Genomic DNA, 15,213 nt, shown 5'->3' with positions numbered 1-15,213 from the left:
ACAAGATCGTAAACTTAAAACCGGAAAAAACATTACTCTCAAGTCATCAGACAACATTGTCATCGTACAAGGGAAGAGGAGCTCTAGCTGCTAACAGCTCTTCCTTCTCTTTATCCATTTGAGCTTCAATGTCTAAGCACTTCTTCTTAAAGGGCTGAAGCTCTTCGTCCATTTCTTTCAGCCGGGCCAAACAAGCCACCTCTTTCTTCTTCTTCTCCTTAACTTCATCAAGCTTCTTCTCCAACCAATCTAACTTAAACCCTACTTCTCTCAAATATGCCAAAGCAGTGCCTGCACCAGAGAGATCATCATTGGAGAGTTCTTGAGTAGATTTAGCCAGCGTTTGGGTTAAGCTCAAGAGAAAATTCATGTACGCCATCTTCAAACATGGATTCTTTAGACGAAATTTGGATGCAATATCTTGGTGTCTTTCAAACAAAGACTTCACCAATCCTACCTGCGAGAGGAAAGGATATAGTGTGACTCTTACTGTTTCGTATTTTCATATTCCATGTGTTTACTGTCTACAAAGCAACAAAAAAGTATTGTACGTACTTGTGAAGGAAGAATTTGAAAACCATTGATATCTATGGTTTCCATTTCTTGTGAAGATTCTTCTGATATACCTAGTTTTCCATTGACAACTTCAAGAACTTCGACCTTAGCAACAACTATGATTTCTTCATTCACCAGTAAAGTTATGGTATTAATTTGAGTGTGGGTAATCATTCCTGGATACCCCCAGCGAGGAGATTTGTGTTCAAACCAGTGTTGAGTCTCTACAAAATCAAAAGCCATATTTCATCTCATTAGTTACATTTTTGACTCAAACAAACAACTAACAAGCATAGAAACACAACAACCTCTTAGTTTGGAGGATTTTTCTATTGCAAAAGAGAATTTAGCATGTCTTCTCCATCCAATAGGCAAAGATTGTTTATTAGGAACGTCTATAGATATAAAGACATATGATTAGCCTTATTATTATTAGATTGTGGGCTTCCAACCTAAAACCAATTGGCAATGAGTGAAGAGGCCCATATATCTTATATACTAGTCAGGATCCTACTCAACTTCCAATGTGGGATATATATCCCTAATACGTCCCCTCAAGATGATGGCTCTTTTCGCCATAAATCTCGATATATTCGGGCATGAATCGGTGAGCCAATTATGGGCCAGACCGATTGTGGATTGGGTTGAGTATGTGCGGATCGGGCTCTGATACCATATTAGATTGTGGGGTTCCAACCTAAAACCAATTGGAAATGAGTGGAGAGGCCCATATATCTTATATACTAGTCAGTATCCTACTTAATTTCCAATGTGGGATATATATCCCTAATAATTATTTCCCCTGGGATAGGCCTGAAGACGCCTGCATACGAAAACCAAACAAAAACAATATATATAAGGTAAACCTAAATCCAAAAACATTACCAGAAAAGTTTGTTATCTTCTTACCATTCGCAGCCACCAACAACAAAATTATCAGAATATATCCATTCTGATTGCAAAGAAAATAAATTTTTAATCACCCAAGTAATCTTCGTTTCAACTTTTGTCTCCATTGATCTCTATGATTACTCCAAAGCTACACATAAATTTTGTAAATCGAAAAGTCAAAGAGACAGGGACGATGTAGTACTGAAACAGTTAAGCCATAACTTTATAGGCTTCCACGTTTACATTAGAAAGACTAGAGGAATGCGAAAGGTTTCGGCTTTTCACTATCGCATAGGATTTATACCATTTTACTTAAAGTCTAAAGAAAATTATCACTAGACTTTCCCAAAAAAAACCTTAGTATTAAGAATGGTTTACGTGAGCTCGTTTAATTGTTTTTCATTCCCAAGACATGTTTCGTTAGATATGTGATACATTCTTCGTGTATTATTCTTTTTTTCACTCTATCTTTCGAGTCCAAAAATAGAGTTACTCTAATCTTAAGTTTTACCCTATACTAGAGTGAATATAGAGTGGAGTTAGAGAATACTTTAGTATATAATAGCTAATGAACTAGTATTTCTTAGATCACTTGTTTGAAGTGTATACCAACAAATTGGGGGAAAAAGTGCAACACGGATTAATTAATGAAATGTTTTTTTTTTTTTGGTGAGATGGATGAAATGTTTAGCGATTGTATTAGGCGATCTAAATGGTAAAATCTCTATTTTCCTTGCCGAGCAAGTAATGTATGGTTAACATATGTTGCTTTTGCTCGTAACTGATCTCTGTAAGTTCTTGTTGAAAGCTAGTTAAATACATAACTTGCTCGTTCTAACTTTTAGTCACTCTCAAAACATAACAACGTGTCGTTTTTTTCTTCTGGTTAAACGAAAAACAAACACACTGTGCCGTTGTAATGTACCAAGCACGGCTAAAGTTTAGACGTTGCTGGTTCGAATGGCGTTTGAGACGAGATCATATAACATGCTCTGGTTTCGGACCTGAAGGGATGTCAGCCCATAATCTCTTAGTTATTCAAAAAAAAAAAACAACAAGAGCTTTGTTACTTTTAATTTCTTTTTGAAATTGGTATATATATTTCAAATACATTAATATCAGTAGAAACTTTATTTCAATTGAATGTAAGCCTAAATTACATAAAAGAAAATTATACTTAAAAAACAAAATCATTGGTATAACATTAATTTACTAATATAATAACCCTTAGTAATGTATTGGCACCAGCCATGGATTTGGTGATAGTAGTTGTGTTGATGGCCATAATGTATTGTATTGTGAATGGTTTGGTTGCTTCTTCTTTCTATATACTAAAGGAAAGTTATTAATAACAACTTGGACTTATGAGTTTGATTTGCAATTTAATTGCATAACAACTATGTTTATTCCATTTTGTAGCAGAAGCATATGTAGAGAACCCTCAACTACAAAGAACTTATATAAAAAAAATATAGCATCATCCAATATCAAGAAGTTATGACATAAGAGATGTTTTATTTTCGAAATCAAAACGCAAACAAAGATATCAGAACACCTAGAAAACCCTTAATCCAAGTGTCCAAGAACTCTCAAGTCATCAGACTACATTGTCATCGTCCAAGGAGAGAGGAGTTCTAGCTGCCGATAGCTCTTCCTTCACCTTATCCATCTTAGCGTTAAGGTCTAAACACTTTTTCTTATATGGCAGAAGCTCTTCATCAATTTCTTTCAGCCGGGCCAAACAAGCCTCCTCTTTCTTCTTCTTCTCCTTTACTTCATCAAGTTTCTTCTCCAACCAATCCAACTTAAACCCTGCTTCTCTCAAATATGCCAGCACAGCGTCTGCGTCAGAGAGATCATCATTGGAGAGTTTTAGAGTAGATTGACACACCGTTTGTGTTAAGCTCAGGAGAAAATTCATGTACGCTGTCTTCAGGTATGGATTCTTTGGACGAAAATTTGATGCAATATCTTGGTGTCTTTCAAACAAACGCTTCACCGAGTCTCCCTGTGAATGGAAAGGATATATAAAGTAAAACCATAGAATATCTTACAGTTTCTTCTTTTGTGTCTAAAAGTAATATTTTTGTAGTTGACATTTTTACAAAACAACAAAAGGTGTTTTGCATACCTGTAAAGGAAGAATTTGAAACCCATTGACATCTATGGTTACAGCTAGTGGTAAATATTCATCTGATACATCTAATTTTCCTACAACTTCAAGAACTTGTAACTTAGCAACAACTCTGAGTTCTCCATTTACTACAAATCCATTGTTGGCATTAAGTTTACTAAGTATCATTTTTAAAAACCCCGGTAAAGGAGATTTAGCTTCATACCAGTGCTGAGTCTCTACAAAATCAAAAGCCATATTTCATCTCATTAGTTACATTTTCTGACTCAATGCTCACAACTCAACACAGAGGCATAAAAATAACAAGCATAGAATTAAACACACAACACAGTACAACCTTGTAGTAGGGAGAGTGTTTCTGAATATTGATTTACTATAGTAAGAGAAAATTTAGCATGTCTTCTCCATCCAATAGGCAAAGTTTCATTATCAGAAACGTTTAGGACCAAAGACAAATGATTAGCCGTTAAATTTCCATTTGAATAGGCCTGAAGACGCCTGCAAACGAAAACCAAACAAAAACAACATATATCAAAAACTAAACCTAAACAAAAACACTACAAGAAAAGTTTGTTATCTTCTTACCATTTGCAGCCACCAACAACGAAATTATCAGAATAAAATACTGATTTTAACGAAGAGAAATTTCTTATCACCCAAGTAATCGTTGTTTCAACGTTTGTCTCCATTGATCTCTGTGATGACTCCTAGGCCCTAGCTACAAAACAAAAAAAAAAATGTAAATCGAAGGTCAAAGAACAATCCCAAAAGACAAAACCAAAATAAAGATTCCACTATGAAAATAATTCTGAACAGCTTTTGTTCTTGACAACGTTACCACGTTTGAGAATCTCAGGTGGCTCAGTCGAAGGAAAGAGACATGAACTATATAGAACTGAAACAGTTTAATCCAAGAATTTAAAGGCTTCTTAGAAAGAGGAATGTGTAACGTTTCGGCTTCTTCCTCATTACTACTCCTATATGATTTAAAGTCTAGAAAGAAACTTTTCATCCTTTTACTTTCCCTATGTTATTTTTAGAACAGTGATTTATAATTATAAAAAAAAAAAACAAGACCCTAGTCATTTAAGAACGATTAATTGACGTAATAATGAAAGGAACCGTTTAATTGTTTTTCATTCCCAAAAGCAAGTGTTGTTATGAATATCTATGTCGGCTTGTTGTTGTTCGATGTATGTTATGAATATCTATGTCGGCTTGTTGTTTCGATGTGTGTTATGAATATCTTGTCTTTATTTTATTTTTTTTGTTTGGAGAATTTCAAAAATACTGTTTTTAATACTACAATTTTTTCAAAATATCATAAAATCACCAAAATTTTAAAATTTATCTAAACATATGTGTAAACTTATAAAATTACATATAAATTACTGTAAAATTTTATATAAATATAGTATTAATACCTTTTAAAATTATTTAAAAACTTTTTAAACCCTTTCTAAACATTTTAAAAACCTTGTAAGAAACTTTTTAAAACCTTATAATATTTTGATTGAATCCTCCAGTAGTAGTCATTATCTAGAATTAACTTATAAACCATACCCTTTTAAAACATTATAAAAAGAGTTATTTAAAAAAAATCCTTAGAGAAAAATGTATTTTTTGAAAAATGGTATACCAAATTGGGTATTTCTCGAAAAAAAAAAAACAATTTACTAAAATCATCTCCAATGTATTACTCTTTTTAGCACTCTATAGTTTTACTCTAAAATAATGTAACTCTCAATTTGAGTATAGTTTCTCTTCAATGTATAACTCTATTTTGTAATCTAAAAAAATATATTCATATAAAAAGGTACAAAATAGAGTTTACGCTAAATATTAAGTAATTTTAAGTGTTACTTTTTTAAGTGTATTAATTGAGTTGGAGAAAACATTACTATATAACAAACTTTAGAAAAAAAATAGATTAGGATTGGAGATGCTGTAATCATGAAAAATCGATGATCTATTTCCACCTATTTGAAGTTAATTACCAATAAACTGAAACAATAGAACAAAGATTAATGAAATGTTTGGCAATATAAATGGTAAAAACTCTACACAAGAAAGTAACATATCTTCAATATTTTTTGTTCCTCGTGCGAGCAAACCTCCTACGCAAGAAATCCCTTTTTGGCATTGATTTTAGTATAAGAAAATGGAAAATCTATGAGGCGAGCAAGCTAAGACCGTCCACTTCAAAATTACTTGTTAGCTTCTTCTTTCTGATTTCCTTATTTGTATGAATTTACAGTAAAACCTCTATAAATTAATAACGTTGGCACCATAAAAATCTATTAATTTATAAAGGTATTAATTTATCGATAAATTAATAATTATTAATTTATAAAAAGATATTCCTAATTTGGAAAATATTTTCAAAACAATATTTAAAAATAAGATTTAGCATTTTATATAATCAATTACAAATAAAACAATAATTATTATGTATTAAAAGAGAATGTTAACTATTTTTCATATAGTAAAATATTAGAAATAAAATCTAACAAAAACTAATGTGTCAATATATACATATATTTTGAAAATTTTACCTAATTATTAATTTATAATAATGATGGGACCATATATTTACAAAGTATTTTCAAAAAAATTATTATCTTATTATTTTATCGAAATGTGTCTAAAATTACACTGGTCCCAAGTTGGGACCGGAAAAATTTATTAATTTATAGAGATTATTAATTTATCGAATATTAATTTATAGAGGTTATACTGTATTGCTAAAATACTTCCGGTTAAACGAAAAACAAAACACATCGTGCCGTTTGAGGTCTTCCTTTTATATGATCTCTTTCATTCATTGCTTGTCAAGTGACATGAGTCTCAACAGCGATCGAGCCTAGTCAAGCAATGCGTCTATATGTTTGTTCACATCAGTGTTATATCTGTCAAATATAAATTCAAACTCCATTTGTTTTATTTCCTTTTTAATAACTAAAATGTTTTGACCGAAATTCATACATATACTTTTAGATCCGAAACCAGAACAGATTATATGGTCTCGTCTCAATCACTATTTATCTTTACATATTACTGAAATAAACAAGAGCTTTGTAACTTTTAAAAAATTTTGAAAGTGGTATAGATATTTCACATAAATTAATATCAATAAAAACTTTATTTCGATTGAATATAAGTCTAAAATTGATATGACTATCGCCGAACAAAACCTGGAGCTTGTAGTCGAGGAACAATCCGTAGAAGAGGAGCAGCTCGCAGCCGAGGAAAAATCCGTAGAAGAGGAGCAGCTCATAGCTAGGGAGCAGCTCATACCCAAGGAGAATCTCGTCCCCGAGGATGAGCTTGTAGCTGAAGAAGTGCTTATAAAGAAGCTAATCAAACCGCCATAGTTTCAGTTCAAATCTCCTCAATGATCATCACGGCTCAAGGGGTTCGGTAAAGGGATAAGAGTTGCTTATGCACTCTTTTCCCTTATCAAGTTTTGTCCCATTGGGTTTTCTTTACAATGTTTTTAATGTGGCATAAGTAACACTTTCAAGGCCTTTTACCAAGCCCAATTCGTGGGTAAAAGGCCCATCACTTTTCCTGAGCCCATTTTATATATTTTCTTTTCATTCTTGCATTTAATGTTTTTGTAATTTCCGAGACATTTTGCATGAACATGCATGAGTGTAATTTCTAAGACACTTATGCATGCTCTTGCATGTTTTTCTTCTCTTTCATCCCCATTTACTATATAATCCCCCTCTACTTCTCATTTGTAACTCATCTATCTTTTTATCAAAAACTCTTTCAAGTTAGATCACTTTCTCTTGTTTTTTCTTTGGTGTGTAATATTTTTAGTGAAGTCGAAGTTTAGTAAATCAAAGGCTCTTCCGCAACCTTTGTGCGACCATTCGCTCCACATCCTTTGGTCTAGGTGATCCCCCGATCCCTTAGGTGCAAAGCCTAGCCTTCCCTCAACTTTCCGAGTGTCGATTCTAGGAGGATCGTGTTATGTGGTATCAGAGCACACTCTGAAAAGTTGAGCATTCTATCATCTTTATCGTCTTTCATCAGTTCATTTCATCTTCTTTCATCTTTCCACTTCTTTTTTGTATTTAGTTTCGTTTGTTTTTTTCTGAATTTTTTTATCATTTTGGCGGAGTTTCCATAAATAATTGGCTCATTCAAAAATTATAAACTCAATTGTTTCTAAAACTAGGACGAGTTTTTTTGGATGAGTCAATCATTGTTTCTAAAACTCAATTTCATAAATCATTGACTCATCCAAAAAACTAGTCCTAGTTTTAGACACAATTGAGTTTATAATTTTTGGATGATCTAACTTGAAAGAGTTTAGATCTAATGAGCCAATTATTTATGGAAATTCTGACAAAATGACAGAAAATCCAGAAAAAACAGACGACAATAAATACAGAAAAAGAATGGAAAGATGAAAGAAGATGAAATGAAATAATGAAAGATGATAAAGATGGTACATTACTCAACTTTTCAGAGTGTGCTCTGATACCACATATTACGATCCTCCTATAATCGACCCTCGGATAGTTGAGGGAAACATAGGTTTTGCACCTAAGAGATCGGGGGATCACTTAGACCAAAGGATGTGGAGCAAATGGTCGCACAAAGGTTGCGGAAGAGCCTTTGATTTACCAAACTTGGACTTCACTAAGGATATTACACACCAAAAAAAGAACAAGAGAGAGTGATCTAACTTGAAAGAGTTTTTGATAAAAAGATAGATGAGATACAAATGAGAGGTAGAGGGGAATTATATAGTAAAGGGGGATGAAAGAGAAGAAGAACATGCAATAGCATGCACAAGTATCTTGGAAATTACACCCATGCATGTTCATTCAAAATGTCTTGGAAATTACAAAAACTTATGCAAGAGTGAAAAGAAAAGATAGAAAATGGGCTAAGGAAAAATGATGGGCCTTGAACCCACAAATTGGGCTTGGTAAAAGGCCCTGAAAGTGTTAATTAGGCCTCATTAAAAACCTTGTCAAGAAAAGCAAATGGGACAAAACTTGATAAGGGAAAAAGAGTGCATAAGCAACACTTATCCTTTACCGAACTTCTTGAGCCGTGATGATCATTAAGGAGATTTGAACTAAAACCATGGCGGTTTAGTTAGATTCTTTATAAGCACTTCCTCAGCTACAAACAAGCTCATCCTCGGGTACGAGATTCTCCTTGGGTACGAGCTGCTCCCTGGGTACGAGCTTCTCCTCTTCTACAAATTGTTCCTCGGCTACTAGCTCCAGGTTTTGTTCGGCGATAGTCATATCAAAAATATATTAAAAGAATTATAATAAAAAAACAAAATCATTGGTATATCATTAATCGACTAATATAATAACCCATAGTAATGCGGATAACGATATTCAAGATCACAAAATTTTAAACCGGAACACAAAGATACCATATTTGTGTACTTTTCTCGAGAGAGTCTTGTGTTTTAACACCTTCAAGATTGATTACAAGTGTTTCCATTACTTGCTTTGTCACGAATGTGAAGGCAAATACGTCCCATGTGATAAACCTCTAGACAACATCCACTTCGATATTCTGGGAAGATCTTTACGAGAAAGATCAGGCAAATCGACTAGTAAAAAAGAGATCCCGGCCTGAATCTGCGACCCAACCCATTACCTATGCCTGGTGAGCTGGCTGTAGATGATGGTCCTTTGACAATGGAAGTAAATGATTAAGAACAGCCACAGATTTCCCACCGTTACTTAAAAAATATTTTTTTAGTTCTAATCAAATAGTTTTACTTGTGTCTAGTGGGAAAGATTCTAATCAAATTTATTTTTACGTAACGGTGGAAAATTTGTGGTTGTTCTTGATCATTTAGTTTCGTTGTCAAGGGACCATCATTTACAGCCGGCTCACCAGGCACATGTAACGAGTTGGTCGCAGACTCAAGCCGGAATCTCTTTTTTACTAGTCGGTTGTCTGATCTTTCTCGTAAATCTCTTCCCAGAATATCGACCTTTGAGATTACTTGACTCCAGCCATGGATTTGGTGATAGTAGTTGTGTTGATGGCTATAATGTGTTGTATTTTGAATGGTTCGGTTGCTTCTTCTTTCTAAATTGTCGGGGTGTTATATACTATAGGAAATGTATAGTTGTAACAATTTTAAGAATTTATTGATCAAAAGTTTGTTTCCTCTATATTAAATAGGCGTTTCCTTAAACTTATGCGTTTGATTTGCAATTTATTTCAAAACGCCTATTTTTATTCCATTTTGTAGCAAGAAGTGACCACAAGTACCATCTCTAGAGAGCCCTCTCAACTACAAAAAAAAAACATATTAATAAAATATAGCATCAAATCAAAACATCAAAATGTTCCCACATTAAGAGAGCTCTTATTTTTGAATTAAAACATCAAAAAGCAAAACACCTAGCAAAACCGAAATCCAAGTGCTCAAGAACACTCAAGTCATCGGACAACATTGTCATAGTACAAGGGTTGGTGATGCCCTAATTATGATAAATCGATTATCTATTTCCACCTATGGGCGGAGCTAGTGAAAGAGTAGGGCTGTCAACTAACCCCCATAAACTAAGTATATGTATTACATAATTGCAAATTTGGTTTGTTTTTAGTAGATTGACCCCCATGTCTCCAGTTCTACTAGTCTTTTTGACCCCTTTATTTTATTTTCTTACACTATTTTTTTTGTGTATGTTTCTTTACTCTTCTAAGTTTTTGATAATAACTCATATATTTTTTCATATTATCAATATATGACCCGCATAATATACTTTTCTGGCTTAGTCACTGTTTCCACATATTTGTAGTTAATTACCAATAAACTGAGAAAATACAAAAAAGATTAATGAAATGTTAGGGAATTTAAATGGTAAAATGTCTACACAAGAAAGTAACCTATCTTCACTAATTTTTGTTCCTCGTGCGAGCAAACCTCCTACGCAAGAAATCACTCTCAAAGACTCAAATCAGATGTCGTTTTTTTTCTTTTCAGGTAAACGAAAAACAAAACACATGGTGCCATTGTAATACCAAAGACGGCTATGGTCATGAAACTAACATGTTTCTAACATGTTTCAGCATTCCTTTTACAGTAGAACCTCTATAATTTAATAATTTTTGTTGGCTCCTACTCGGACTAGCGTTAAATATTAACCATATTCGATATAAAAATAAAGTAATAATTTTTTTGAAATCTTTATGTAAAACACGCCCATAATTTTGTGGATTTGTGTTCGACTTATTTGAGCTATATAGTTCCAATGATATCATAAATTAATAATCAATAAATATATTAATGTATGTTTTTAGTTTTTTTGTAAAAATAATTTTTCTCCTAGAGCTCCTCTCAACACAATAAATTTATGTTAAACTATAATATTGTAATATACTTCATCACAAGTCATAAAAATAACCATTTTTTTTTTATGTTTTCAGTTTATAAATATGCATCATATTCAATTTTTTATAAGATGTTAAGATATAACAACAATTGAGGTTACTAATCGTACATCTGAATTTATGTATATCATTTGTAGAAGTGAATTTATCTATAATATTTCTAGTTTATATTCAAATTTTCTTTTTTCTAAATATAAAATTCAATTTCAAACTATGAAATTTTTTATATCTAAAAGACTACTCTTAATTATTATTTTTAATTGCGCCAATACATATTTTTCAAAAATATTGAACAACTAAAAATACCACTATAAATTAATATCATTATAAATTAATAATATGTTATACTCAATTTATAGAGGTTTTACTGTACATATATGTTCTCTATCATTCGCTGCTTGTCAAGTGACTTAAGTGTTAACAGCGATCGAGCCAAGTCAAGAAGTGTGACAATGGGAAGATCATGATACAAAGAAGTGCCTAAGTTCACATCAGTGTTATCTCTATCTGTCATACATGAATTCAAACTCTGCTTGGCTTTACATATCACTGGAGTAAACAAGAGCTTTGTAAATTTTAACCAAATTTCAAAAATGTTATAGATATTCAAATAAATTAATACCAATAAAAACTTTATTTCAATTGAATATAAGACTAAAATACATAAAATAAAATTATACTCAAAAAACAAAAATCATGGTATAGCTGTAATCTTACTAATATAACCATTAGTAATGTGGATTTATTTTCAAATCCCCTTACTTTTTTTTTGCCCCATATTGATAATGATATTCAAGAATGCAAAATTAAACCGGAACACAAAAATACCATAGTTGTGTACTTTTCTCGAGAGAGTCTTGTTTCTTAACACCTTCAAGATCGGGCACAAGTGTTTCCATTACATGCTTTGTCACGATGTGAAGACAAATACGCCCCATGTGATAAACCTCTAGACAACATCCGTTTTGTTTCAACGACGGACCATGGTTATACATTTCGGCCGTGACGTACATCGCACACCTTGAAGATACTTTAGCCATACATTGGTTAACCAAGTACTCGTCTGATATTGGAGGCTGAACCAAACCGGTGGCTGCTGATGCCAGTGTAGCCATCGCGATGATTGTGAAGAAGGCTCCAGCCATGGATTTGGTAATAGTAATTGTGTTGATGGCCATAATGTATTGTATTGTGAATGGTTCGGTTGCTTCTTCTTTCTAAATTCCGGGGAGTTATATACTATAGGAAAGGCATTTGTAACAATTTTGTGAATTTACTGATCAAAAGTATGTTTCTAGTATAGTAAATTATTAATTAGGCGTTTACTTGGACTTATGCGTTTGATTTGTAATTAATTGCAAAACTCCTATGTTTATTACATTTTGTAACAAAAAGTATGTACTAGTACAAAAAATCTTTAAAGCCACTTAAATTTTTGTGGCTGAGTCTTAATATTCGTGGCTATAGGGATTTTTATACTATTTCCACTTGAATTTTCATGGTTATAGGGATTTTTTTGCTATAGCTATGAAAATTCAAGTGGCTAGGCTATAGGGATTTTTTCACTAGTTGTACAAGTACCATATCTAGAGAGTCCTCAACTACCAAAAAAACATATATAAAAAAATAGCATCATCCAATATTTATAAGAAGTTTCCACATTAAGAGAGCTTTTATTTTCGAAATCAAAACATCAAAACGCAAGCAAAGAAATCAGAACACCTAGCAAAACCTAAATCCAAGTGCTTAAGAACTCTGAAGTGATCAGGCAACATTGTCATCGAACAAGGGGAGAGGGGCTCTAGCTTCTGACAGCTCTTCCTTCACCTTATCCATCTGAGCTCTAAGGTCTAAGCACTTCTTCTTAAAGGGCTGAAGCTCTTCGTCCATTTCTCGCATCCGGGCCAAACAAGCTTCTTCTTTCTTCTTCTTGTTCTTTACTTCACCAAGTTTCTTCTCCAACCAATCCAACTTAAACCCTGCTTTTTTCAAATATATTAGTGCAGCGCCTGCATGAGAGAGATCATCCTTGGAGATTTCTTGAGTAGATCGACACAGCGTTTGTGTTAAGCTCAAGAGAAAATTCATGTACGCCGTCTTCAGGTATGGATTCTTTAGCCGAAATTTTGATGCAGTATCTTGGTGTCTTTCAAACAAAGACTTCACAGATTTTACCTGCCAGTGCAAAGGATATTTAAAACTACAGCATATCTGAAGCTTGTATATACATCAAGAAACTAAAATATATATTATATTACTTGTTGACCCGCGCTGTACGCAGGAGGTAAATATATTTTTTTAAAATTTTAATTTTCTTTGTTTTTTTTGTGGTTGTAATGTTTGTTTTGCTGGTTTTTTATTGCTGTTATTTTTTTTTCCTATTTTTCACATGAAATGTTTTTTTAAAGTTTATATTAGCTTAGTATTAATATCCAAAACATATTATAACTATTTTTTCTTTAATTACTATTTTGCAGTACTCAAATTTAGATTAAAAGCATTTGATTCAATTTGTGAAACATCAATTGTTTTTTTTTTTTCAGATCATGTTATAAACTAATATTTCATTTTCAATTTATATTTCATGTTTCAAAATTGTATGTATACAATTACTTAAATGTTGTTTTATTCTACCATGAATAAAAAATTTACTTCCATTCTAAAACTGAGTAACACATTTAAAATTTTAAACTATGATCCAATTAAAATAAAAGTTGAATTATATTATTACCACTGATAAAAAATTATAATATTGTTTTTCTTATTTTAACATTTCATTTATTTCACATAATTCATGTTTTTATTTATATAAGCTTTCTATTAATTTATAAGTAACATAAATATGCACTAAATAAATATTTTAAATTTATTTTAATGTAAAAATAAAAATGTAACTTAAATGGATGCTTAGGTGGCATCATGAGAAGAGCGAAAAGCTAACTTTATATATATATATATATATATATATATATATATATATATGTTTTAAAGTAAAACTTCCCGATACTTATTTTAAAGGAAAAAAGATGGCTAGCTACACTAACTATAGACGAATGCATGGTCACACATGACAAGTATCATATTGTACACTCTGCTACAAGAACTAGATGTATTGTATGGCCACATGCATCAACTATACAATGTCATGTAGTCAACACCATAGACATAAAATTCTGGTACAGCGGTCAACTGATTCTAGCGTTGACCGGTGTTGACTCCGGCGTTGACCGTTTTTGACCCAAAAAAAATTCCAAATTTTTTTTATATAACTTTATTTATACTGTTAAAAAAACTAAAAACTATAATTAGTGTAGTTAGTGTAGGCAGCCATCTTTTTACCTATTTTAAAACATTACACCACATCTTGTAAAAACCCATAATGGCTTTTCTTATAGCTGAGATTTCAACCGAACACTTAACAGTGTCGTGTGTTTTATCATGATTTGTACGTACCTGTGAAGGAAGAACTTGAAACCCATTGACCTCTACGGTTACCGTTACTGGTGAAGAAGATTCCTCTAATTTTCCTACAACTTCAAGAACTTCGACCTTAGCAACAACTGTGAGCTCTCCATTCACCAGAAACCCCTCTTTGTCATTAAGTTCAGTGAGGCAAATCAAGGTCGGAAATCCCCAACTAGGAGCTTTATCTTCAAACCAGTGTTCTGTCTCTGTAAAACACATAGTTTGTTAGTATTAATGTTCAAAACTTAACAAAAAATCATAAAACAAAATTACCTTTTCGTGTAGAGAGTGTTTCTGAATATTTATTTACTACACTTAGAGAAAATTTCACATGTCTTCTCCATCCAATAGGTAAAGGTTCCTTATCAGGCAGGGCTATATACAGAGAAAAATGATTTGCTTGATTATTTCCCTTTGGATAGGCCAGAAAACGCCTACAAACCAAAACCAAAACCAAACAAAAACAATATTAACAAAACCTAAACTCTACTCTTAGCAAAACCATTACAAGAAAAGTTTATTATATCTTCTGACCAGTTGCAGCCACCAGCGACGAAATTATCAGAATAAACCGTTGTTGTTTGCAACGAAGAGAAGTTTTTTATCACCCAAGTAATCGTCGTTTCGACTTTTGTCTCCATTGATCTCTTTGGTGACTCCTAGCTACACAATAAACAAACCAAAACGAAACCAAAATAAAATATTAAGATTCTACTCTTGAGCATCATTCTATAATACATAATTTACCTCTTAGGGTGTGGTCAAAGAAAGAG

At 32.4% G+C, this 15,213-nt stretch overlaps 5 protein-coding genes across 5 annotated transcripts; 1 reads left to right on the top strand and 4 right to left on the bottom strand.

The window, feature by feature from the left end:
• Nucleotides 1–46: 46 nt before the first annotated feature.
• LOC17891668 (MATH domain and coiled-coil domain-containing protein At2g05410) lies at nt 47–1,571 on the bottom strand. The gene is given in 5 exon segments (XM_023786852.1): nt 47–453; nt 552–779; nt 864–959; nt 1,308–1,378; nt 1,465–1,571. Coding segments are annotated over 5 exon segments (909 nt in total).
• LOC111831696 lies at nt 1,118–1,307 on the top strand. Its single transcript, XM_023786853.1, has one exon. The coding sequence runs from the start codon at nt 1,118–1,120 to the stop codon at nt 1,223–1,225; it is 108 nt and encodes a 35-aa protein (XP_023642621.1). The 3' UTR covers nt 1,226–1,307.
• Nucleotides 1,572–3,043: 1,472 nt separating the features above from the next.
• Nucleotides 3,044–4,269, bottom strand: LOC17893732 (MATH domain and coiled-coil domain-containing protein At2g05410). Its single transcript, XM_006299826.1, has 4 exons — nt 4,166–4,269; nt 3,918–4,078; nt 3,578–3,798; nt 3,044–3,454 (listed from the first exon to the last, which is right to left on the bottom strand). Exons 1-4 carry the CDS (start codon nt 4,267–4,269, stop codon nt 3,044–3,046), a joined length of 897 nt encoding a protein of 298 aa, XP_006299888.1.
• A 7,512-nt stretch (nt 4,270–11,781) lies between these two features.
• On the bottom strand, nt 11,782–12,153 carry LOC17892611. The gene has a single exon (XM_006299595.1). It carries the CDS (start codon nt 12,151–12,153, stop codon nt 11,782–11,784), a length of 372 nt encoding a protein of 123 aa, XP_006299657.1.
• A 549-nt stretch (nt 12,154–12,702) lies between these two features.
• Nucleotides 12,703–15,081, bottom strand: LOC17892387 (MATH domain and coiled-coil domain-containing protein At2g05410). Its single transcript, XM_006299992.2, has 4 exons — nt 14,975–15,081; nt 14,714–14,874; nt 14,429–14,646; nt 12,703–13,150 (listed from the first exon to the last, which is right to left on the bottom strand). The coding sequence occupies exons 1-4, from the start codon at nt 15,079–15,081 to the stop codon at nt 12,740–12,742; spliced, it is 897 nt and encodes a 298-aa protein (XP_006300054.1). The 3' UTR covers nt 12,703–12,739.
• Nucleotides 15,082–15,213: the final 132 nt, after the last annotated feature.

The sequence above is a fragment of the Capsella rubella genome, unplaced genomic scaffold (genome assembly GCF_000375325.1).
Source record: "Capsella rubella cultivar Monte Gargano unplaced genomic scaffold, Caprub1_0 scaffold_3, whole genome shotgun sequence".
Classification (NCBI taxonomy): domain Eukaryota; kingdom Viridiplantae; phylum Streptophyta; class Magnoliopsida; order Brassicales; family Brassicaceae; genus Capsella; species Capsella rubella.
The sequence above is the reverse complement of the archived record's forward strand: the minus strand, read 5'-3'. Positions and strand labels throughout refer to the sequence as shown.

Excerpts from the sequence above, each read along its gene's own strand:
- LOC111831696 (XM_023786853.1), top strand. The coding sequence starts at position 1,118 with ATGGCTCTTTTCGCCATAAATCTCGATATATTCGGGCATGAATCGGTG.
- LOC17892387 (XM_006299992.2), bottom strand. The coding sequence starts at position 15,081 with ATGGAGACAAAAGTCGAAACGACGATTACTTGGGTGATAAAAAACTTC. Across the intron at positions 14,647-14,713 it reads AACACTCTCTACACGAAAAG|AGACAGAACACTGGTTTGAA; the intron begins GTAATTTTGTTT and ends TGTGTTTTACAG. Across the intron at positions 13,151-14,428 it reads TTCAAGTTCTTCCTTCACAG|GTAAAATCTGTGAAGTCTTT; the intron begins GTACGTACAAAT and ends TTGCACTGGCAG.
- LOC17893732 (XM_006299826.1), bottom strand. The coding sequence starts at position 4,269 with ATGGAGACAAACGTTGAAACAACGATTACTTGGGTGATAAGAAATTTC. Across the intron at positions 4,079-4,165 it reads GTTGTTGGTGGCTGCAAATG|GCGTCTTCAGGCCTATTCAA; the intron begins GTAAGAAGATAA and ends TTTCGTTTGCAG. Across the intron at positions 3,799-3,917 it reads AACACTCTCCCTACTACAAG|AGACTCAGCACTGGTATGAA; the intron begins GTTGTACTGTGT and ends TTGATTTTGTAG.
- LOC17892611 (XM_006299595.1), bottom strand. The coding sequence starts at position 12,153 with ATGGCCATCAACACAATTACTATTACCAAATCCATGGCTGGAGCCTTC.